This window comes from Podarcis filfolensis, assembly GCF_964270895.1.
Source record: "Podarcis filfolensis genome assembly, chromosome: 11".
Lineage (NCBI taxonomy): Eukaryota > Metazoa > Chordata > Lepidosauria > Squamata > Lacertidae > Podarcis > Podarcis filfolensis.
Genome location: NC_139613.1, coordinates 48170413 through 48194090, shown reverse-complemented (window position 1 = coordinate 48194090; position 23678 = coordinate 48170413). Strand labels below are relative to the sequence as shown.

The 23678-nt window shown below is 41.6% G+C and overlaps 1 protein-coding gene across 2 annotated transcripts in view; it reads right to left on the bottom strand.

Moving 5' to 3' along the window:
* MEGF10 (multiple EGF like domains 10) overlaps positions 1–22947 on the bottom strand; it is a 115544-nt gene extending 92597 nt beyond the window's left edge. Inside the window, exon 1 of one of the 2 annotated variants that reach the window (XM_083576588.1) lies at positions 22388–22947. Coding sequence is in view for 1 of the 2 variants with exons in the window: in XM_083576587.1 (XP_083432713.1) it covers positions 1238–1261 (24 nt within the window). In the remaining variant the exon portion in view is untranslated. Of the gene's footprint in view, positions 1–1237; positions 1277–22387 lie in introns of those variants that run through there. The other variant, XM_083576587.1, reaches the window with a different exon arrangement.
* Positions 22948–23678: the final 731 nt, after the last annotated feature.

The window sequence follows — 23678 nt, the reverse complement described above, 5'->3', positions numbered from 1 at the left end:
CTTTTGTATAGCTGCAATACTGTACAAATGCAGGAGTCACATCCATTTCTTTTCCCACCTTTCCTTCTGCCTCACCCACATTCCCCACTGGAAAGTGGCCCTTGCAATGTTGCCGTCCAGATAATGTTGCCTTTGGGGCTGAAAAATGTTGCCCACACTTGCTGTAGAGAACTCTGTGTGCATACACCAGTACTTGCACAGGTATCCTTCCAACTAAGGTAAAAAATGCAAAGACAGGGAACATGCCTAGGACACACAGGTAAAGGTAAAGGACCCCTGGACGGTTAGGTCCAGTCAAAGCTACTATGGGGTTGCGACACTCATCCCACTTTCAGGCCAAGGAAGCCGGTGTTTGTCCACAGACAGCTTTCTGGGTCATGTGGCCAGCATGACTAAACCGCTTCTGGCACAATGGGACACCATGACGGAAACCAGAGAACACAGAAATGCCATTTATCTTCCCGCCACAGTGGTACCTATTTATCTACTTGCACTGGCGTGCTTTTGAACTGCTAGGTTAGCAGGAGCTGGAACAGAGCAATGAGAGCTCACCCTGTCGCGGGGATTCGAACCATCAACCTTCTGATTGGCAAGACCAAGAGGCTAAGTGGTTTAGACCACAGCGCCACCAGCATCCCTAGGACATGCATCAGCATCCAGAGGCATAACCAGCACCCCACATTACTGTACATCTACACCCCATGAAACAGCATTTTCAACCCCATGGCAGGAGCTCTAAGCATGTGCAAATGTACTACAGACTGGTTCAGAATGTGCAGCAGCAGGCAGTGAGGTCACTAAATGCTCAGCGTCTATAGGACAGGACCAGTCCAACGATTATTGCTAACACTTTCATACATTCTGGTCCCACAGGTATTGAAACCTCACTATGGCTTTTGCTGTACACAATCTCTGCTCATAATGCATTCTTAGACAGTAAATAACGAACACAAGGCAGCAATGTGGGACTTTGGACATAAAAACAAAAATGTTATCTTTTGTTGACAGACAGAAACATTAATTAAAGCAACCAATGCTGACCTTATCAAAACTTGTATCTGACCCAATCTTGTCAGCAATGATTAGTCTCATGTTAACTTGTGGCTATGAATAAACTTGATTGCTTTTATCGATTCTGCTTGCAGTGTTAATAGATAACGGGCATTAAATGCAGCAGGAGCAGTGCACTAGGAAATCATTTTCACACATGTATATATTTTCGCATTCTGTCACATACCTTATAATCTGGCTCATGGCACATAAAGCAGAATATAAATTTGCAAGGCAAATCGTTAACTCATTGGGTATGGAGGACTGCCATAACCAGCATTAGCTCTTTACTGACGATCTCAAATAAAGGAAAATATACCTTAAGCATTTGATAAAGTTAATATAATGAAGAGTATTTTAAGGGCATAGAATGAAGGCTAAGGCATCAAATGTCAAAACTGTATTTTGAAAAATGCAAGCTAACTTATCTATGAATATATAGAAAAGAGCTCAAAAAATAGTTTTAAAATAACAGTATACTTGAAGAGCCGTAGAGTAATATTCTTTATAAATGCAATAGCATCTTGTTTTTTAAAAAATGCTGGCCACAAATAATAGAAGACTGTGGTGCACATAAACAAAAACAGGTATTATATCAGAAAAGAAACAAAGACTAGTCCTTCTGTTTCTAGGCATTCCAAAAGAAGTTATGTTAAAAGTATTAGCAACTTTAGGAAATTTAGGCTATACATAACATTAGAGTCCTGCAATAAACATTTTATGAAAGAGCTAAAAGTTAATTACTGCTTGTAGAAACAAAACAAACCTATCAATATAAAAGTTTGAGCTTTTCAGAATATTTATTTGGATTATGTTTTACATCAGTTTCACATTAAAATTGGTTTGATGAATTCACCTAGGATAGAGCTTTCCAAACTTTTCATGTTGGTGACACACTTTTTAGACATGCATCATTTCACGACACAGTAATTCAGTTTTACTAGCAAACTGGGGGTTAAACTAACCCTTTTCCAGCTCTGGGAGGAGTGTGGGGAGCATTCGCACAACACACTGACTAATGTGTCACGATACAGTGTTTGGAAAGCTTTGACCTAGGGATTTTCTCAAACAGTTCTTTTAACAGAACAGAGTTCATCCTCCTCAGAGATAGCATACCTTGTGCTTTTATTTAAAAAAATTCAAAATAGACTCCACATATTCTCAAAGGGTATAGCCAGGCCATTTTTTCCTTGCATGATGTACTACAGAAAGCCATGGAAGAAAGTGGCCCACCAGACACCACATTTCATGATCCAGAACCTACAAATGCAATAAAAGTATACAGAATGGGAATATGTCATCACTGCAGCATGTTCTGCCCTGCTGTACATACCTTTCCTCATTCCACAATGAGGAACCGGTGAATGAATGAAATTGCTTTTAAAACAGCATCTGATATTTGGCAGTCGAAATACAAAATAATGCTATATACACTAATTTAATAGTGGTAAACAAACCTATACATTATGCACAGAAAACACTTTGATAATTTCATACCAATTTGATATCAAAGTTCTCAATTGTTATTCATATCAATCTAACTTTTCTTAATGCTACTTTAAAAAAAGAAAAAAGATGCCCCATGTCATTAAACTCTCACATTCATTTCCTTTAATGTGAACAGAATCTGCTTTAGAGACAGCCTGCTTCATCATTAAAAGGATCCAACAAAGGCATTGCCTTAGAAACCCTAACAATCAAAGACTTTTTGTTGTAATTAATATTTTTTCCAAGATAAATCATCCTATTAAAATATGTAAATTGGCTCTGGTTTCAGGTTATCTGAAACCTTCTGAAAGTGAATTTGGAAGCTAATTCCTTGCTGTGAGCAGTAATTTGAAGGGAAATGAATGATGAGTGTATTTTTATTAACATAAGCAAAAAAAAAAAAAGATTTCAGTCCTTTAACCATGTTCCTTATAGAGTACTTATTGAATTATTTAAATCTGACTGCACCCCCTTTTGAAACTGGATAGTACTGATAAAGGGTGCTTATCTGTCATTACAAAAATGGATTGTCATTGGTACCATTGTCTAAGGAAGCACCTAGGAGTTATACTGCATTCAATAATCCAAGTTTTACAGCTATTTCAATTCCATTTCTCCTAAAATAAAATCTGTGGCTATGGACTTAATGAGGCACTTTGTTAAAGTTATTCTCTATAGTAAAAATTAAGAGAAAAAGAGGGGGGGGGGAGAAAGTTCTACAGCTTAATTGCAACATGTGTTATGAAGCACTTTAAAGTGATTGACTGCAGAGAGAGGGTGTGAAGTGTGTGTGTGTGTGTGTGTGTGTGTGTGTGTGTGTGTGTGTCAAACTCTGTGCCAAAAAAGGCTTACATACTACATGAGCAGACTTTACATCCCAACTGGTATTAATGGTTTCTTTCACATTATATACTGTTAGTCACTGAAAGCTACCCAGATATTATGCATGGATTCTGTCATGAAAGACTTAAAAGACACTGATTGCTGGGTAGCATTTTGTTGCCGATTACCTTAATTTACTACCTTCAGAAACCATCATTAATGGTCCCTATTACATCAAAGTACATTAAAGTTAAAATATATATAGGGTAGGAGCCAGATACATCTGTGGGATTTGAGAATATAATCACCCAGCAATGTTCCATTGATTTCAACAGGAGCACAAGCACACTTAATACAGTGGTACCTTGGTTCTCAAACGCCTTGGTTCTCAAACACCAAAAACCCGGAAGTGTTTTTCTGAAGCCGAACATCCGATGCGGCTGTCAGCTATTGTTTCCGGGGCACCTGCAGCAATCAGAAGCTGTGCCTTGGTTTTTGAACATTTCGGAAGTCAAACAGACTTCCAGAATGGATTAAGTTTGGCACTTTTGTTTTTGCTATTTATTTTGCATTTTTGATTTTGAGGCTTTTTCGGTTAATTTGTTTTTGTGACTGGGTGGAACCCAGTTCAGCTACTGACTGATTGACTGATTGTGTGACTGTGGAAATGGATAAAAGCCCCCCATCCAAACAATGACTATCATCTGTGCAGGTAAGAAAAAATAATAATTTTAATTTTAATTATCTACAATACTGTCATTTATTTTATAGTACAGTACATTGATTATTGTTTCAGTTTATAGATCAATGGGCTCATTATTCAGTAAAGTTCATGTTAAATTGCTGTTTTAGGGGTTGTTTTCAAGAGTTTGAAACAGATTAATCCATTTTGCATTACTTTCTATGGGAAAGCGCGCCTTGGTTTTGGAACGCTTTGGTTTTGGAACAGACTTCTGGAATGGATTAAGTTTGAGAACCAAGGTACCACTGTATTTTGGACTGCATTCATAATATTCAGCCGCTGCTACAGAACAAGACAAATAAACCCAGACAAAAATATTGCTGGGGGTGGGGGGATAAATTTCTTTTCTCTTAATGCCCTTTTCCTATATAACTTTTTGACCACATTGAGCATGATTCTTTAAAGCCTTGTATTCAAACCTTGTATTCTGCCTAACTGACAGAATACAGTTAGGAAACAGTTGTTATTTACAATATCTGTCTGGTGAAAAAAAAAAGATTAAGAGATCAAGTTTCCCTTGACTTCCAAACTAGTCAAGCCACAGCTGGTGCATCAGATTTTGAGCAACTGTTTCACATACACACAACAAGACTTCTGTCTTTCCGTGGGGTTTGCTCAGGTCATCTGCATGTGGTGTGGATTAAAGTAGCAATAAAGCTCTATTATAAAAGTAGGCTAAACAGTGAATTTATACACCAAACTCCTGTGACACTGGTAAATTCTGTCATCTGACACTCTCTTCAGAGGGGTTTCCGTATCTTGCACACAGAGAAAGGTCTCTTTTAAGTACAATTGAAAACAGTCCAAAATCTGTGATTAATCCTGTGTACTCTCAGGCTCAATATAAATAATGCATAGGAAAGTTCAAGATAAATGTAATGTTATGTGGGAGAAAAAAATGTTTTGAGAAGTACTACCTTCCAAATGTACCTTTCAATGGGCACAGTATCTTCAATTTACACACAGGCCTCTGTCATCCAATGAATTGTCCCTTAAAACTACTAAAGCTTAAACAAGTAAAGTACCAATCTGGCTAGCAAGATTGCTTTTTTTGCATTTGTCAAAGCTTTGCTAGTGTGTACTGGGCCTTGGAAGCTTTTTTATTTCAGCATTGTGAGAAGGAGATGTGTATGACAGGAGAGATGTGCAAATTTATGACATACAGCTGTGAAAATGTGCTTTGAGTTTAAAGGAAAATTCAAATGCTGAGGTTCATATTTTTAAAAAATATCTTTGTTAAATAGGTGAAGCACGCCTCCATACTATGAACTTAGTGAACACACATTTCTTCCATTTGGTACACCTTTCAAATTAGCCCACCAAAGTATTGCTAGCCTGCTGGGAACTGATAGAGAAACAAAGAGCTCCATCCTTCTTGAGACAACCTGATGCATTTTTATGCTGAAAATGGGGAAAGTGTGTGTCCCTTCTCCGGTGGCAAGCTTGGTTTCTATGCTAGCTGCATAGTAGAATGGAGTATTCTGTCCCTCCTCCACCAGCTTACTCATTTGTCACCTATGGCTACCATGTTTGATTACAACATTGGAGTAGAAGACATTCGTCATAAGAGATTGGCATACCATTCATGATGTGCTTCAACAGGGTTATTTTTTCTCATGGTTTTCTGCGTACGTATGTACTGCAGTAACAGTTCAATGAGTGGAGTTCATATCCTTATCATAGTCTAATCTAGAATACCAAAATATCTATGAGAGGGAGCCAATTAAGCAATTTGCCCTTTAGACATCCTCCTGTGAAAAGGAAGAAGTTGGCAGCTGCCCAGATGAGCCACGGAGAGGAACCCCCCCTCCCTTTAGACCTTCTCTCACAAGTGAGGTGGGGGCAGTCCAGGTGATCTATGGAGGAACCCGCTATAGACTTCCTCCCAAGTAGAGGAAAGAGGTGGCAGCAGGTTGCCCAGGCAACCATGGAGTCCTACTTGGGAGTGAAGGATCAATTGGTGGCATCCGTAAAGTGGACAGTGGTGGCAGCAGAACAATTGCAGAGGACTGTTGTGACTGTTCCTCTGCAGATTGCCTGGGCTTCCTGCCACCAGCACTGCCCTCCAATGCTACTGCGAAGGCCTGGCAGCTCTCTGAAGGTTGTCATCAGTCAATAGTTTTCTGTGACCAAGCAAACTGCAGCATGGCGACACTCACATTTTGAGTGTGTAAATGTGTGTAAATGTTAAGGAATCTTTCATAGACTATAGTCCTACTTATCTGAAAGCTAGTTCCATTGAACCGAATGCATCTTAATTCTGAGACAACACGCAAAGGATTGCACTATTAATATGTTATGCTGTATTTTCATTATTCTGCTTTGGACAGGAATCCCTAACATACTTCCTAGGAAGTAAATGCAGTGGGAAAGTGGGAATACTCCAGTCTCGCTCTATGGGAAGAAAAACAGTGCCAACTGCTTTGTTTTATCTGTATGCCCCAACAATCTCTGCAACTATACACCATAAATATAAATATGGCTGGATTTTATGCTCCTATAATAGGAATTAGATGTCTAAATGGCATGGGTTTATCTATTGCTGCCCATGCAGAATGTAATTCCACGCATGCAGTATGACTTCATCTTTCTATTCTCCCCACTGCACCCCCTGTGGGCCTTCAAAATTTGCTCCAGAGGGCTGGGGGACCCTCTGGAACAGATTTTACAGCCACACAAAGGCTGCAGGAGGGAGAAGATGAAAGCCTGTCTCCTGAGCAGAAATCTGCTTGCAGAACACTGGATTCCACCCAAAACTATTAAGTACTGTTCTATAAAAATAGAGCAATGGTGAAACTAGAAAACAACTATATTGAGTAATTTTCAAAAATAATTGCTCAGCTCTCCCATACTATCTTACAAACATTAAAAAGCCAGTTTTATGTGACTGTCATTTTTAAAAAAGTGATTATTTTAATGAAGGTGACTTATCTGCGGAAAAAAATTCAATAATTAAAATCCACTAAAGTCATTAATGATGTTCTGCAGCCCAAGAACACCCTTTAACAATAGTTCATGAAAAGCTCCCAGGCATCACTTTCATAGAACACAATGCCTTTTACTCACCCCACCCACCATGTCTGAATGACTCAGAAACAAGGGTGTGTTTTTTTAAAAAATAAAATGGTTAAATAAAGCTCCTTCTCTTCAAAGGTGCCTCTTACAGAATAGAAACAGGCTGTCTAGCTCAGCCCTACACTTGTGAAGCCTTTATTCATCTAACGACTCTAACCCATTCAGCTGTGTTGTCACAGTGATCACTTTTCCTAGGAGGCTGGATCTAGTCAATGGAAAGAATGTCTGAAGCAGATAGCCTAGACAGGCTCTGTTTCTGGGTTCAGGCCTGGTGGTGTATCAACATTCTCCTCAATTTTTTCCTTTACCACTGACAATGATCAAAAATTTATTGAACATGTTTTACCATGATTACTTCCCTAGTTAGAAATCATCGATGGCAATTCTCAGGAATCATTAGAGACTTGCACCGACTTGATTCAAGTGTGTTAGTAGCTCCAAATTGTAAGGCTTTTTGGGAAATTTGCATATTTCAACATGCATTACTTTAATCATATTTTACAGTCATTATAAGTAAAAGTGAGGTTAGCCAAAATGGTAAATCTAGGAGAGTGTGATAAATTATGTGTTGTCTGTAGAATATAGGAAGTAGTGATTATAACAGTAAGAACTCATATTTCTGTTCTTAATAATGCTCATGATATAAAAAGTAGAATCTTTAAATGAAACTACTCTTAGTTTGATATCACCAAATAACTGAGTAGTTTAATTGATATAAATTGATTTCAATTGGTCTACTCTGAATATGCCTTACCTGGCTATCACCCTCTCTTATAAATTGTAACACAACTAAACAGCAAAACAGAGTTTCAGATTTCTCAGTGGATTATATGATCCTCCTGGAAGCAAATTTTGTTGACACCTTTTTCCAAATGTATATAAATAAATAAAGTTTTTTTAATAGATTAGTGACAGCTAACTGAATAAACAAGATAAATTATTTAACACAATTCCACTGGCAATGACAAAGAAACTGCTTTTGTTTTCCTTTCACCACTGCAAACACCCTTGTGAGTTATAACATCAATTATTCAATTAATGTAGTGTAAGTCAGGGTTAATTAAGATAACTTCGCTAAATCTGAGCTGCTAGTTCATTCAAATCCTGCAAGCAAGCCCAGCAAGGCTTCTGATTTAAGCTATCAAGTTGCTGAGGCTTAGCAAAGTTTTTCAACCTATCTTCTCCCATGCCAGAAAGCTAAACAACAAATCCCCAAATGAAAACTTATGAACAAAGTAGAATAATATTTCTGACTACATCTTGGATATTGTGACACTAAATAAAAGAAAACATTTCTGCAAGTGTATAGGATCAGATTTGATTCAAGTATTAAAACATAACTAGTCTAGTTCTATGACTAGATGGGATGGTGGGGTTTAAAGAGTGAGATCTTTTCTCTTTTGAACTGTCAAAGATTTAAATGAGGAACTATAGACTGGACCTCCTTTTTCCACAACTTGTGGAACCACATTCTTTCCTCTGAAAATTCAGCAAAGACCTATTGGAAAGTGAATGAAAGAGAATGGAGGCTAATTGAATGTAGTACAAAATGTCCGCAAACCACTCAGATATTTTAAGACTCTCACTTCTTAATCTTCTCTTCTGCAGGCAAAACATACCCAGCTTTTTCAACTCTTCTACAAGGCTTTTTTTTTATGGGTTACCAGACCACTCTTTTGGACATGCTCTGGTTTATCCAGATTCTTCCAAAAATGTGGCACCCAGAACTTGATAAAGTATTTCATATGTATGTAAAAAAAAGGGGGGGGACTGTTACTTCCTGTAATTTAGACATTGTGTTTCTGTTGATACAGACAAAGATTGCAATAGCTTTTCTAACAGCTGCACTACACCACTGGCTCATGTTCAGCTTGTATTCCACTAGGTCACCTAGATTGTGTGCACTGCCACAAGCTCAGTGTCCTTCATACTATAGTAGGGCTTTTCATTTATTTGTTCCTAAATGCAAGGCATGGCATTCATCTCCAGAGTGTTTCATCTTCCTGGTTTCAGTTCAGAGTTCCAGACTATCATTTTGAGTATTGATTCTGTCTTCTATGGTGTCTGTCAGAACTGGACTGAGGACAACAGTGTGAGGTGAGCCAGGAGCCAGGAGCCAGGAATCATGAGACAGGCTAGAAGTCAGAATCAACAAGCAAGGAAGGATTCAATGGCTCCAATCCAACGGTATATGTGCACAACAGTAAACTGCTGCCTATATGTGACCCTAGTTAGATCATCACTGAAGACTGTGCTGGTCATCTTTCCAGGGGATCCAGGATGAATGAATTTTTCTCTCCCCTTCTTGTGTTATTGCTATGATCTCATCACATAGTAGCCTTCACTGCATGCTTTTTAGGTTCAAATATCAAATGCACATAAATGAGCTAGGGATATGCATATGAAAGCTTGCTTTCAAATATATATGCCCGTAGATAGGCCAGCCAATTATATTTTGGAATCATTGTTAGGTGGTGATTCAATATATACTGCATGAATGCAAGGACAGATATAAAGCCTGCTTTACACACAGTTTTACACACAGTTTTACACACAAATGCTAGAAATGGCAGGATAAGTTAAATAGCACTGCCCTGAGATTCATTACTGAGATAAAAAAAGAGCAGCTATCTTCAACATGGTATGTTTTGAGGGCAGTTCCCATCAACTGCAGCTAGGGATGTTGGATAATTCCAAAGGAAACAGAAATAGGAGTGGAAATTGCCAGTGTTTGTTGATTTTTATTTTTTACTTCTGGAACAAATACTATCGGTATTCACTACTGGCGCTTTCAGTCCACAAAACAATACATAAATGATGATCCACCCCCATTTGTAATGCGGTGGACCAGGGTCAGGTAGCATGATTAGCTGTAATTAAGCACATAAAATTCCACCACAGCAGACAGCAAGACGAATAACACAGTTTTTGTCAGAAGCTGAATTGCAGTGGAATGGAAAAAAATGATGCATGTGCTGAACATAAAGGAAGTAAAACAAACATCGCTTTCTTATATTCCTAGCCCCAGCCTGCATGGCCAATGATCAGGAATGATGGAATGATCAGGAATAACATCTGGAAGCCAACAGGTTGGGGAAGGCTAAATTGGAGCAAAGCAAAAGTTCAATGCCTTACATTTTAATGTTACAGCTTCCAATTTAACCTTTCATTTGATAATCCCTTCATTGCCAGATCTATGAGACTGCCAGCCAATGAAGACAGTATCAAATTAAAGGGTAAAAATGGAACATGGAACATCAAAATGTAACTCATTGGCTAACTTACTGCATATGACCTGCACCTGTTATCTCACTATGAGCAGGATAATTAAAGCAAATCTGGACTTCTTTGGTTTAATCTGTGACTGATATTGTTATGAGTTTAGCTGCCTTGATCACCGTTGATCTGAGTACTGACAAAAGAACATTAATATTTCTTAATGACTATCTATGGTAGTCTTAAAACAGTTTGCAAGAAATAATTAACTTTGGAGTTTGAAACTGAGACAGAGGCAGAAGATGAGAGAAAGCTAAAAGCTTCTAGCTGGAATTAGCTGGAACAAAGGATGCAACATTGGGGGTGGCCACACAAGTTGCTCTCTGAAAATCTGCTAGCTTTTAGAGCTCTGCTTGATTCTAAATCTCAATTGTCTTTATTTGTATGTCATATATTGCATAAAGCAAATATTACAAGGATACTGTAAGTCTCCCATTTTTTTGTCAACTCAAGGAAAAGAAACCCAGGAGTTCTGGAAGAACTGCCTGGAAGAAGGAAGAGTGTTAACAAAGTAGACTTTCTAAGCTTGGATCTGCCAAGTTTTGCCTGAATATAGGTTTGAGCAGGCTGCATCTCCAGCTAGCCATGCATAATGGCTTCTTTGTCTAGCTGTCACATGAGCAGCGTTGTGTTACTATGATTGTTACTCCAGGCTTAAAATGGAAAGCATGCTTTCCAACAGACCACCTACTTCTGCGTTTCATAATTAATACTGTTGTACTCCTTTCATAGTTAATCAGTTTAGGAGATTAATGCAGCTCTGGAGAACTGTGATAAAAACGGTTCTGATAATTCAGGGAGTTTCTAACATGATTATAATGACTCAAAATAAAAAGGCTTGTGTTTTTGTACCTGAGACCCAAAATTTCAAGTGTTAAGGAAGCAACATGCTGTGTACAAGCATTATACAATCGAGTGGAAGAAACAAGAATTTCAGAACTACAGCTGACTTCTTCACCCTTTGATTATGTATTACGATTCAGGTGGTCTTAAACGCTTATGGTATCTCAACTTTCCAAAAATATGTGTGTCTGTTACTAGCAGGGTCATCCTTAGCAGATGCAGCGCTGCGGTGCAAATATCTGCCCAGCACCCCCAAATTAACACAGACAGTGGGGGGGGGGGCGAAGCTGTGCACTGCCAGACATGGGGGGGGGCGCAACTCTCCCCCATGCTGCTGCAGGAGAGCAATCCCCGCAGAGGCTTGGGAAGGAAGCTGCATGCCTGCCAGCCATACAGTTGGCGGGGCGCAGGTGGGCATGCAGGAAAAGGGAAATGTCCTCCACTCACTGGGGGGCCCCTGAGAGGCCGGCACCCTGGCGCAACGCACCACTAAGCCCTATGGGAAAGACAGCTCAGGTTACTAAGAATATTAAGCACAAAGGAAAGGATATTGCTAAGAAGAAGGGTGTCTGTTTTACATGCAGATAGTTCCAAATTCAAACATTAATATCTCCAGGTAGGTCTGGGAGGGTTCCCTGTGTGAATCCTGGAAAGTTATTGCCAGTCAGTGTAGAAAATACTGTGCTAGCTGGAAACATTGGTCTGTCTCAGTGTAAGGAAGCGTCCTATATTTCTACAGGACTAAGCTTCCTATGAATCTACAGGATTGACCACTGTTCTTCAAGTACCAGATTGTAACCCAGCCTAAGGAAGTTGTAGCACTGGTATAAAAAGGATGATACCAGATGTCAAGGAAGGAAGGCCACCTGCACTTTTAACAGGCAAACAGAAAGGGGTGCTTAAAAGGTGTAGTGTGTGCATGTGGTGCTCAAAACAGTTTCTCCAGTTTGTAAAGTGCCTACTGGCCCAGAAATGTTGCTGACCCCCGTCTGAAAGTCAGAAACACTGACTTGAAAGTTTAAAAATTGAAAAGCAGGTTTTAAGTTCCAGAGTTTAGTTAAAAGTAGCTCCTAAGTTTGAAAAAGTTAAATATTAATAGTGTATACGTTTGTATACATACAGATTTATATCTGTTAAAAAAACAACAACCATGTAACACTGTGAAAAAGAGGCTCAATACAGCACAAGTGGGTTTTGCTTCTTGAGAGGTACCAGGAAATAATTAAAGGTTACACCCACTTTCTCTGACCAGAGACCACTGACTGAACAAGCTCTGTAAAATGTCCATTTAAGAAATGCTTAAATTGATTTATGAAATAGACTCTGTCTGATGCTGTAGGCCAGGGGTTGTCAACCTAGTCCCTACCACCCAGTAGTGGGCGTTTCAGGATTCTAGGTGGGCGGTAGGGGGTTCTAAGGCACAAGCTGAATCCTCCTTCCATCGAGCACTGGTGGGCGGTAAGGAAATTTTACTATGAAGAAAGATGCATTAGTGGGTGGTTGGTATAAAAAGGTTGACCACCCCTGCTGTAGGCAATCATATCCTTTGGAAACAAGAATGGTCCAAATTACTCCAAAAAGGTTGAGAGGGTCTTAGTTTTGTTTGAAAAGCTAAAATAACATTTTCTCAAGAAGAGAGAGAGAGAACAAGTAGCTCCAAAACAAAAACAAACAAAAAAATAGAATATCATAGAGTTAGAAGGCACCACGAGGGTCATCTAGCCCAACCCTCTGCAATGCAGGAATCTTTTGCCCAACATGGGGCTCAAACCCATGACCCTGAGATTAAGAGTCTCCTGCTCTACTGACTGAATTACCCCAGCTTGATTTCTGCAAGGAAATCAAGAGAGTCTGCTGTGTAATAGCAACTCTCAATTCATATAAAATCAAACAAATAATAAATATTACAAACTGACTTTTCACAGCCTTATGGCTTTATGTGACACCATATAGAAACAACTGCAAAGAAGCTCACCCAGACAACCTACAGACTTCAACAAAATGCCTTACATACTACACAGTTTGCCAAAGAGAAACTTATATTCTGCCTTTCAGATAAGGAGACTTACAAACAATTCATGTTTCAATGATATAAGAAAAGCCGAAGGAGATAAATGATGAAGTGGTAAAACCACTGGAATAAGGCTAATTGTCAGCCACTAATAGCGCATCACATTATTGAACAGGAACAATAGCTAAGGCAGGTACTTAAACTGCATTCCACCATTAGAAAACCTGAACATTGTAAATGTTAATAAGATGCAGACTATTGTGTAAAATATGAGCAAGAGAGGACATGACAGAGGTTTACAAAATTAAGCATGAAGTGAATAAAATGGATAGAGGTTTTCCTTTCTCTCCCCTAACCTGAGAATGTGGGGTCACCCCATGCTATTTACAACAGCTGTTGCTCAACAAAAAAAGGACCCTGATCCAACTGTAGAACTATAGAAATAGGCACAGAAAATTGTAATGAGCTACGATTGTTGCTTTTGCTCTGTGTTCTACAGTACTACCATTTCCACCCTACAAAGAAGAGTATCCATGTTCTCTCTTTTATTTACTGTGTTGAAGCAAATAACACCAAAATTAGTTCCTGTCACATGATGTAGAAGCTTCTTTGGTGGGAACAAGCTTGAGACAAATTAGTCATATTATACAGAACCGGGAATAACTAGCAGCTGCTCATTTTGGACGTGATGGGCAAATACAGACGTAAACCACTATGCTCAAGATGAAATTAAAAGCCAAACTTGCCAGTTTTACAAAATTATCCAATAATGAAATATTGTTAGCCAAATTGTTTTAATACAGGTCATAATTTTATAAAAGTATACAAAGTAATACTATTTAGGATGTAATAAAAACATGGAATCAACTATTAATTTCCACTGGCAATCTAGAACACATGCTGAAGAGTACAGATTGTTATAATCTGCACCATGAGAAAATATGGTCCATGGTATGTTGCATACTCAGATAAAAAGGTTTACAGCATAGCCAATCAACTGACATTCCTAACTTGAGCCTGAAAGATGTAAACAAGTTATTCAGCAGCATAAGAGAACATATATGCTGGCAACTCAGTTTACTATTTTCCTAAATCCAGTTACAGCAGTTGCATCCCATAGTGCATGCACATCAGGAAGATCAGACATAGCTAATTAAGTGTGCTCTTTTCCTGAATTGTGTTACTGGGCATTCAGGGGTATTTACAAGGAAAAATGAAGAGTGAAGCCAGCTTTCAGTTTCAGTCTTGCATTAAATATAGAGCTCAGTCAATGGACACATTTCTTTTAAACAAAACAGAGTGGCTTATCCAGTGCGAAAGCAGAGCACTTTCACTTCTCCAGACTTGTCATTAACCATCCCAAGTTGCTGAACAATAACAGTTTTCCCTCAAGGCACTACTCTAGCCTTGTATCCAATCTAGCTGACCTTGCTGAGCACAGCTAAGAATTTTGATAAAACCAGACTGAGTATGCATATTATGTGAGCTGAAATGCTCATAGAAAATGACCTGAAATCCTGTGTCCCACTAAACTTAATTAGATTTATTTGCACTCAACCAGTATTTATTTTATTTTTAAATACTTCTATACAACTTTTTCTCAAAAAAAAAAAAAAAACGCACAACAAAAATCAACCATAAAATAATGAAATACATGAGCCCAGTCAACAATTAAACAGAAGTGATGACATAACAAAACATTGATAGTCGTATCTTGGAAGTCAAACAAAATCCATTTGACTTCCAAAATGTTCAGAAATCAAAGCACGGCTTCTGGTTGTCTGCAGGAACCTCCTGCAGACAATCGGAAGCCGTGGAAGCCACGCCGGACATTCGGCTTCTGAAAATCGTTCACAAACCGGAACACTCACTCCCGGGTTTCAATCATTCAGGAACCAATTTGTTCAGGAGCAAGGCGTTCGAGATCCAAGGTACAACTGTACTAAGTAATGGGGCATAGCAGTGTTCATCAATGGTTCTCAGCTGCTACCTAAAAAAGCAAGGGTTTTGCATGGATCTTCATAAAGAGCATGGTGGAAGCTGTATGGACTCTTCCAGAAGAAAACACAGCGCCTAAGCGCTGTTACAAAAAAGGTCCTGCTCCTGATGGAGCCAAATGTAAGCTTCCCCATGAGTGTCACCAGAATATAGGGTGCTATCGACCTAAGTTATACACAGAGTGGATCTATGAAACTTAATACAGTATACTTGCTCATTGATTTCAGTGGGTCATATGCAACTAAATCACTGAACAAGTGGAAACCAGCACAATGATGCCCACTCTCACAATGGGACTCTTCTCCCTGCACCCTCCACAAATCTACTCATAAAGGAGGCGGGAGAGGTTGTTCCATCAGCTGGTGGAGCAATTTCCTTAGTGTTATGATGAATACAACCCAGTAAGTCTATTCCAGGGTGGGGAACTTTTTTCAGACCAAAGACCACATCATCATCTGAACAACTTTCCCAAAGCCAACTTCCCCAAATAAATCTTAAGTTTAGTGGAACACAGGATTTCAGATCATTTTCTACGAGCATTTCAGCTCACATAATATGCAAACTCAGTCTGGTTTTATCAAAATTGCTAAGTTTCTTAGCTATGCTCATCAAGGTCGGCTAGACTGGATACAAGGCTAGAGTAGTGCCTTGGCCCTTGAGGGAAAACTGTTATTGTTTTGCTAGAGGCAAAAAAGGGCAAAACAACATATGTAAACTTTCTTATTATTATATTTGTTTATACCCCGGCAAGCAAACCAAAAGCATAGAAAACAAACAAACATTAAAACACAATTAAACAGTAATAGAATTTAAATTATATGCACATATAAAATCTGTTTAAAACGTACAGATCATTACAATAAAAACTGTGTGGGATCCTCCCTTTAATGAAAAGCAGTCCAATTCCAAAAAGCCTGTTGGAACAAGAAATTCTTCACCTACCTGTGGAAGGACAGCTAGGAGGGAGTCTGTCTAGCTTCCCTACAGAGAGAGTGCCAAAGTCTGGGAGCAGTCACTGATAAAGCCTTTGTAAAGCAGGCTGCTCTCATAGCTCTTGCTATCCTCTATCCAGCCAACCAAGAACACATTCCACTCTATCAAGCAATGAAGTCTAGATGTGACCAGGGGAAAAGAAAGAAAAAATTCCTTCCAGTACCACCTTAGAGACCAACTAAGTTAGTTATTGGTATGAGCTTTTGTGTACTGGAAGGAATTTTTGTATTTTGTTTCGACTACGGCAGACCAACATGGCTACCTACCTGTAACCAGGGGGAAAGGGTGTGGCTGAGGAGGAAGCATGGCTTGGAGAGAGTCCTGAGGGCCAGACAGAGAGGCCTAGAGTTTGTGATGACTGGAACTGATGGGAGTCGCAGTCAAAACATCTGGAGGGCACCTAGTTGGTGAAGGCAGTTGTAAATGAATGTCCTATCTGAAAGCCACCAGGCAGGATAGGATTGCTCATAAAACCCTTATTCCAACAGAGCACAATGCTATATCAGTGGAAAGATGCATGCCACTGGACAGAGGAGAAGCAATGACTGGCTTGAACCTTGCACTGTCAGGTGTCTGCTAGGGCACTGGTCTTTAACTACTGGGTCAGGGCCCACTAGTGGGTCACAGCTTCATCCAAGTTGGATCGCAACAGGAGCACTGCCACCATGTAAATATATAGAAGGTTAAGAAATGGGTCACCAAATGAGTGTTTGGGTTGAAAGTGGGACCTGGCTCTGAAAAGGTTTAAGACTATTGTGCTAGTGCAAAGAGAAGAGGGATGAAGGGACATGGCAGGGGAATTGATCGGGATCCTATTCTCAGACAGAAGTAGTCCTAGCCCAAATTATGCAAACTTCACATGCCAACAACAAAAGTGGCATGTATTAAAATGCTCCCACCAAAATCAATGGGGAGCCCAACATAACAGCCCAAAGCCAGCCATAATGGAGGCTTTCAATGAACAAAAATGTTGGCACCTGTTTGTCTCTTTGATACTCTCAAACTCACTCCTATGAAGGCATTCTCCTCCTCATGTGATCAGGGAGAGAGCAAGAACACATTAGCCACCCTATGCATCATAACCCCAATGCCAGCACTCTCCACATGTTGCAGGTGCATAATTGAGAGATCTAAATCATGCCAGAAGCCTCAGCGAGCACAGCAGGCACCTCACTGCAGGCATTTGCCCTCCAATGCATAGAGGGTGGTGGGGCACCTGGGTAGCTAGCATACTCTGCTCTCTCCTCACACAATTCTAATTGTGTGAAACACCTGCACATGTCTTCGCTTAACAACCAACCTTGTTCAATAAAAGTTCAGACTGCTGTGCCTCTTTTATCCTCAATAATTATCAGTTGGCGAGCACTCTCCCCACCCTCTGGAATCCTTCCTATTCTTCATAGGACACACATGCTTGTGGCTGGAGAAGAGCTCCACCATCACACCCTACCAGGGCTAATGTCTCTGCATCTCCTACCAAAGCAGGGAGGCCAGGTAGATCAATGTCTTCTTGGCTCCCATCATCACCATCCATTGGTTTCCAAAAAGAGGGGGGGTGATGACATGATGAAGGTATGTGTGATGCAGAGAAAGTGGGTAGACAGATATTTTACTCTCTTTCTCCTAACACTACAACCCAGGGTCATCCAATGCAGCTGAATATTAGAAGATTCAGAACAAACAAGAGAAGGCAGTTCTTCACATACTATATCATTAAACTGTGGAATTCACTGCCACGGGATGAAATGATAGCCACCAACTTGGATAGTTTCATTAAAAACAGGCTGGGAAAATTCATGGATTGATAAAAAGTCTACCATTCACTCATTAATTCATACATACCCCACCTTTTTCCCTAACGGGACTCAGTGGCAACTAATTATAGTGGCTGTGTTCTGTTTGGCCACTTTGAGAACAAGATACTGGATGAAATGGGCTTCTGGTCTTCAGAGAGGAAGACTGAAACAGACAGTATGACACCTCTCCCTGATCCTTTCCCCTGACCCAGATCTACCATTGAACAAAAGGAGCACATTTTCAGTCTTTTAGAAGTACTGTGTGCAGCCATCCATCAGGATGCCCAGGCCTCATGCCCCAGGCAGCGAAAGGGGCACAAAAGAAGCTTGTTGGTGTTGCAGGCTTGTAGTAGGACAGAGAAATGACCTTTGCTTTCTCACTACAGCTGCCCCCACCGCCGCATTTGTCCCCAGCAAGTGTCTGAGTAACAAGGAAATATCTATTCCCTGCTGCAAATCCTCCATGTGAATAGATCTTGACTATGAAACATGTTTTTCTGTTATTCATCAATCTTCAGGAGACAACAACCCCCACCCACCCCCCAAAAAACAGCATAGAATGGGAAAACATTACAGAGAGCCAGTGTGGTGTAGTGGTTAAGAGTGGTAGTCTTGCAATCTGGGGAACCAGGTTCGCGTCTCTACTCCTCCACATGCAGCTGCTGGGTGACCTTGGGCTAGTCACACTTCTCTGAAGTCTCTCAGCCCCACTCACCTCACAGAGTGTTTGTTGTGGGGGAGGAAGGGAAAGGAGAATGTTAGCCGCTTTGAGACTCCTTAGGGTAGTGATAAAGCGGGATATCAAATCCAAACTCTTCTTTCTTGCTTGATGTGCAAGAGTTCCAATATAGCAGTCCCATGAGGGGAAAGGCACTGACATTTTCCCACCCTGACCTCTAAGAAAGAAAGACACATCCTGCTCTGTGTTTTATGCAGTCCGCTGACTCATGTGATTGATTATGCATCAATTATAAATAGCCATGGAAACAGTGGAAGCATTCCATTAATTCCTGGTTTTGTATATGATTACTCATAGTTTTTAAGCACTAACTCTACACCATGCCACATATACAAAGGTTAATACTGCCAATGGAGTGGTGCTTGGGGCAATTAAAACCTTCTGACTTTGTAACACACTGCTATTAGAATGAAGCCTGAACCAAAATGTTGCAGTATGGAGTGTTCTGTTCAGGGTTCAAGGCAGCCAACCATGTACTTTTTCCAGAATACTCCATTAGCTCTCCCTGAGTTTCTGCACTTGCCCCTTGCAGTCAATTAGCAGTCCTTGCTCACTGAGCATACACAGTCCTCAATGGGCAGTTTGGGGTGGTTTCCCCACTGCCACCAGTGGGCTTTCCCTATATTTGTTGTACTTCTGAAAAGTCTGGGGTTCCCCCAAGACTGCTGATATTTCCCTCATGTGTGGATGTTGGCACTTTGGTTTACATAAGGATCAACACTGGGAAATCAGCTGCTCGCTATTAGACTAAAGGATAGAGTTGTAATTCTCAATGCACCATAGATGGCATTGACAACTCAGATAGCTTTTGTAGTGTTTGATCAAGTCTACATTACTTGTAAAATCAAATAAACTACACCAGTGGGTTGTTAGCATCTATGCAAAATAGCGGCATAAGTACAATAAGACAACCAGTTTAAAGTAAGCTAGCTCCAAGAAAAATATTTTCAAATACAACCAAACCCAGTACTGTAATTTAGATAAAACAACCAAAACCCAGCAGCAGCATTTACAGTAACACCTTTCAGTTAAAAGACAGAGATACGTTTTGATGCAGGGAACCAGACTACAACATACATAGACAGTTTAATTTTAAAAATAGAGAGAGGGGGGTTCTGGGGCTTAAAGTAGTTAGATAACCCTGTTTTCCATCCTGGAACTTAATTAGGTCAGGAAAAGGTATTCTGCACTTGTTCTGAGAATTCTTCTTTTTAATTATTTCACAAGCATTGCCAACAAAGTTTGGAACGAAACCAACGCTTCCACAAATTAAAGTATTCCTTTTAGGCCATTCTCAGCAAGAAATATATGGATCACATGAAACAAAAACAAACAAGTTTTACAGCTACGGTCAAAAGTTTTCTCTCTCCAGCTCTAGAGCAAAGCAGCAGCTGTATAGGATGTTAAGCTAGCCAGGCATTTAAAACCCAGTGCTGAACTATCAGCAAAACAACCCAGACCGACAGCCCACCCTTCAAGAAACGCAAAGTGCATGCTGAGTAGAAGACATTCCTGCACGAACTTAGGAAGGTAGGGGTGAAGAGATGGGGACAAGGAGTTTTCTTTCTCAAAACAAGCCTTTTGTTAGAAGGAGCTCATTTAAATAGAGGGAAAAGTCGCAATGGATACGGGAGAAAGTGGAACAACAAAGACAAATGGGCAAAGCGCACCCAGTACACCGACAGCAGTAGAAAGTGTGCCGCCTTGGAAATGTAGAGAATTAGCTTTTATAGGCAAAACTATTATTTATCAGATTTACTTGAAGAGATACGTAGGCTGCTGTGCTCCATTTGTTTACCAAAAAAAGTTCATTTCACAAGACTATTTTGCCCACAATGACGTTCCTACAGGGATGTCCCATTTAGTGTGAAAGTTGTGTGTGCCAACGGCATACATGTCTCTTTCGACAGTTGACTAGGCGGGGTTCAAATGACCTCCTCCATGTATCCAAACATGTGGAGAGGGTCCTGGGACCAGCGGCAAGCTTCACTTCCTGTCGCTACTATGCCCCGCAATCGCATTCCTCAGTGTTCAAAACACATCAGGAGGAGTTCTATTTGCACACTAAGGTCTGTGCACAGAGTCCCTCCAAGCAGGGAGAGACCTTTATCGCACCGCAGCCCCTTCTCCCGTGGAGCAGCTCCACAGGTGCACACCAAAATAACCGCTTCCAAAAGAGTTTGGACACATGGACATCAAGGGACGAGGCTTGTCCACGTGGCCCTGCAACCCCTACCACACCTTGAGCACCATGGTGGACCCCACAACTATTATTCAGAACGGAGCAAGAGAGGCGGGGGGAGGGACATTGGCACAGCCAAGATTTATTTAAGGGAGGCAAGACACCCACCTGTCACCATCCTCTGTCTGGCACTGCCTGGGGGATCCAGCATGAAATGGCTCAGCAACAATTCTATTATTATTATTATTATTATTATTATTATTATTATTATTATTTTACTGTGCTTACAATTATTACATTTATTACTTTGTCATAGAACTTTAAATACAAACACCAGAACATTACACCCAAATTTTCAGCACAGGATCATGCATGCACAATTTCTCAGAGTCTCTGGGGAGAGCCAGTGCAGTATATTGGCTACAAGACCAATATACTGTGACCTAGGAGATCTGGGTTCAAATCCCAACTCAGCCATGAAGCAACAGTTTTAAATTACTTCCTTCCCACCCTAAGCGCTCAGAAAAAACACCTGTCAAAGCCCTTCTACAATTTCTACTTTCAGTTAGGCGTTTTTATTTATTTCCTTGGGTTTTTTTGGGGGGGGGAGGAAGTTGCCCCCGCTCCCTCCCCCCAACCATGCGGGGTGTGTGGCACCGAATTTTGACACTCAAATTTGTAATGAGATTTGCATCCATGGTTATGGGGGGGGGAGGTTGCCCCGAATTTTGACACCCCGATGTCCGCCCCTGCGCAAAGCAGCGCTACCTCCCCTACCGCGTTTCTCCCGACGGGTCCAAACGAGCCTCATTCAGACAACCAACCGCCAGGGGAGGCCGGCATAGTTTTAGCCCGAACCTTAGTCCCCCACCCCAATTCCGCCCCGCCGCCTGACCTTCAACGGACAGTTCCCGTGCGCGTGAACGGCCGCAGCACTCCCAACATCCCCCACCCCACCCCCGACCCGATCGTCTGAACGGAGCCCCGGACCGACGCGTGGACGCCACACACACACGCGCGCCGTCTTCAAGTTACGCACGCAATACCTGTGTACGCCCCGTCGCCTGACCTCCAACGGACAGCTCCCGCGCGCATGAACGGCGGCAGCAGCGGTCCCACCCGATCGTCTGAACAGAGCCCCGGACCGATGCGTGTTTGTGTGTGTGGCGTCCACGCGTCGGTCCGGGGCTCTGTTCAGACGATGGGGGGGGCCTTAAAGTTCCGCACGCGATACCCGTGTGTGGGATGGGGTTGGGGATTCCCCCTTTCTTTGGGGTCTTCTCCCAACCCGCGACCGCGATTCCCCCTCCGGACAGGCGCGAAGCGAGCGGCGGAGGCACCTGCGCTTTTCCCGCCTTGGCCAGTCCCTCACCTGCTATAAGCGGAGCTGCCGGCGCGCCGGGCGGACTCGTCTCCTCAGGCTCCTCCGCGACGGACGGAGCGAAGCGACTTCTTTCCTTCCCCCCAAAAAGCCCAGCTCCCCTACAGGCCGTTCGCCAGAGGCGCCATGGCGCTTCTTCCCGAGCCCGGTCCGAGCGACGACAACTCCCGCTCCGGAGCCTCAACTTTGCCCGGCTTGAGGTGAAGCGACTACTGAGGCAGCTGCGATAACCGACGGGGCGCCGGAGGGGACAAACGAGCCAAGCCGGCGACCAGCGCCTCCGGGGGGAAACTCGCGCCTCTCCTGGCTCCTCCCTGGCCGAGGCTGAGCGTAGGTGGCCAGCGGCGGAGGCTGCCCCGCAGCCAACTTGAGGCGGAGGTAGCCGAGGAAGTTCCGTCCCGGGCGCGGCAGTGAGAAGCGCGGGAACGACCAATGCCAATGCCGCCGCCGCCGCGCTTCGCTTAGCCTGAGGAACAGGTGTCGCCGCCTGAGGTCGTGAGGCGAAGGCGAAATCTCTCGGCCCGCCCCGTCGCGGCGGAGCCTGTTAGCACGCGCGGCCAACTTTGCGCATGCGCGGGGCGGAGGCGGGAGTGGGGGAGACACCGTCCTGCCTCAAGTTCCCTCAGGTCGATGGCGGGAAACTAAGAGGTCCCCCCCCCTCTTTAAATTTTTTTATTTATACTAGTCAAGTTTTTTTGTTCTTCTTGTTTATACTTGTCTTTTTTTCCAAAAAAAAATTATTTATTGGTTTTCACAAACGAACACATAAGACAAACAAACATAAATCATAGCCTTATTAAAAATTACACTTATTAACATTGTTAAGTGACTTTCTCACTTCCCCTTGGTTGAATTTCACTGCATATCCTTTTAACGGTTTTCCAAATCACAGTTCTTATAAAATTTAACTTTAACATCCTTAAATATTCACATTATGAAATTAAACATATTAATTCACCTCTTAACATAAATAAAATCCTAAGCCAATTAAGTATCTGCAAGCTGTTTTCAGTTAATTTAACTTAACATATTTAACTAAGCAAGCATTAAATTTAATCCACTCTTCCTGATATAGTTTATACTTTTCAAGTTTTTTTGTTTTTTTGTTTATACTTGTCAAGTTTATACATTTTACAATCATTTTGACACTTCAATGGGAGCTCATTGGGGTTTCGAACCGGCGAACTTCTGATCGGCAAGCTCAAGAGACTCAGTGGTTTAGACCACAGACTAACCATGTCACTCCCAAACTTGGATAAACAGGGGCAAGATCATATCCCAG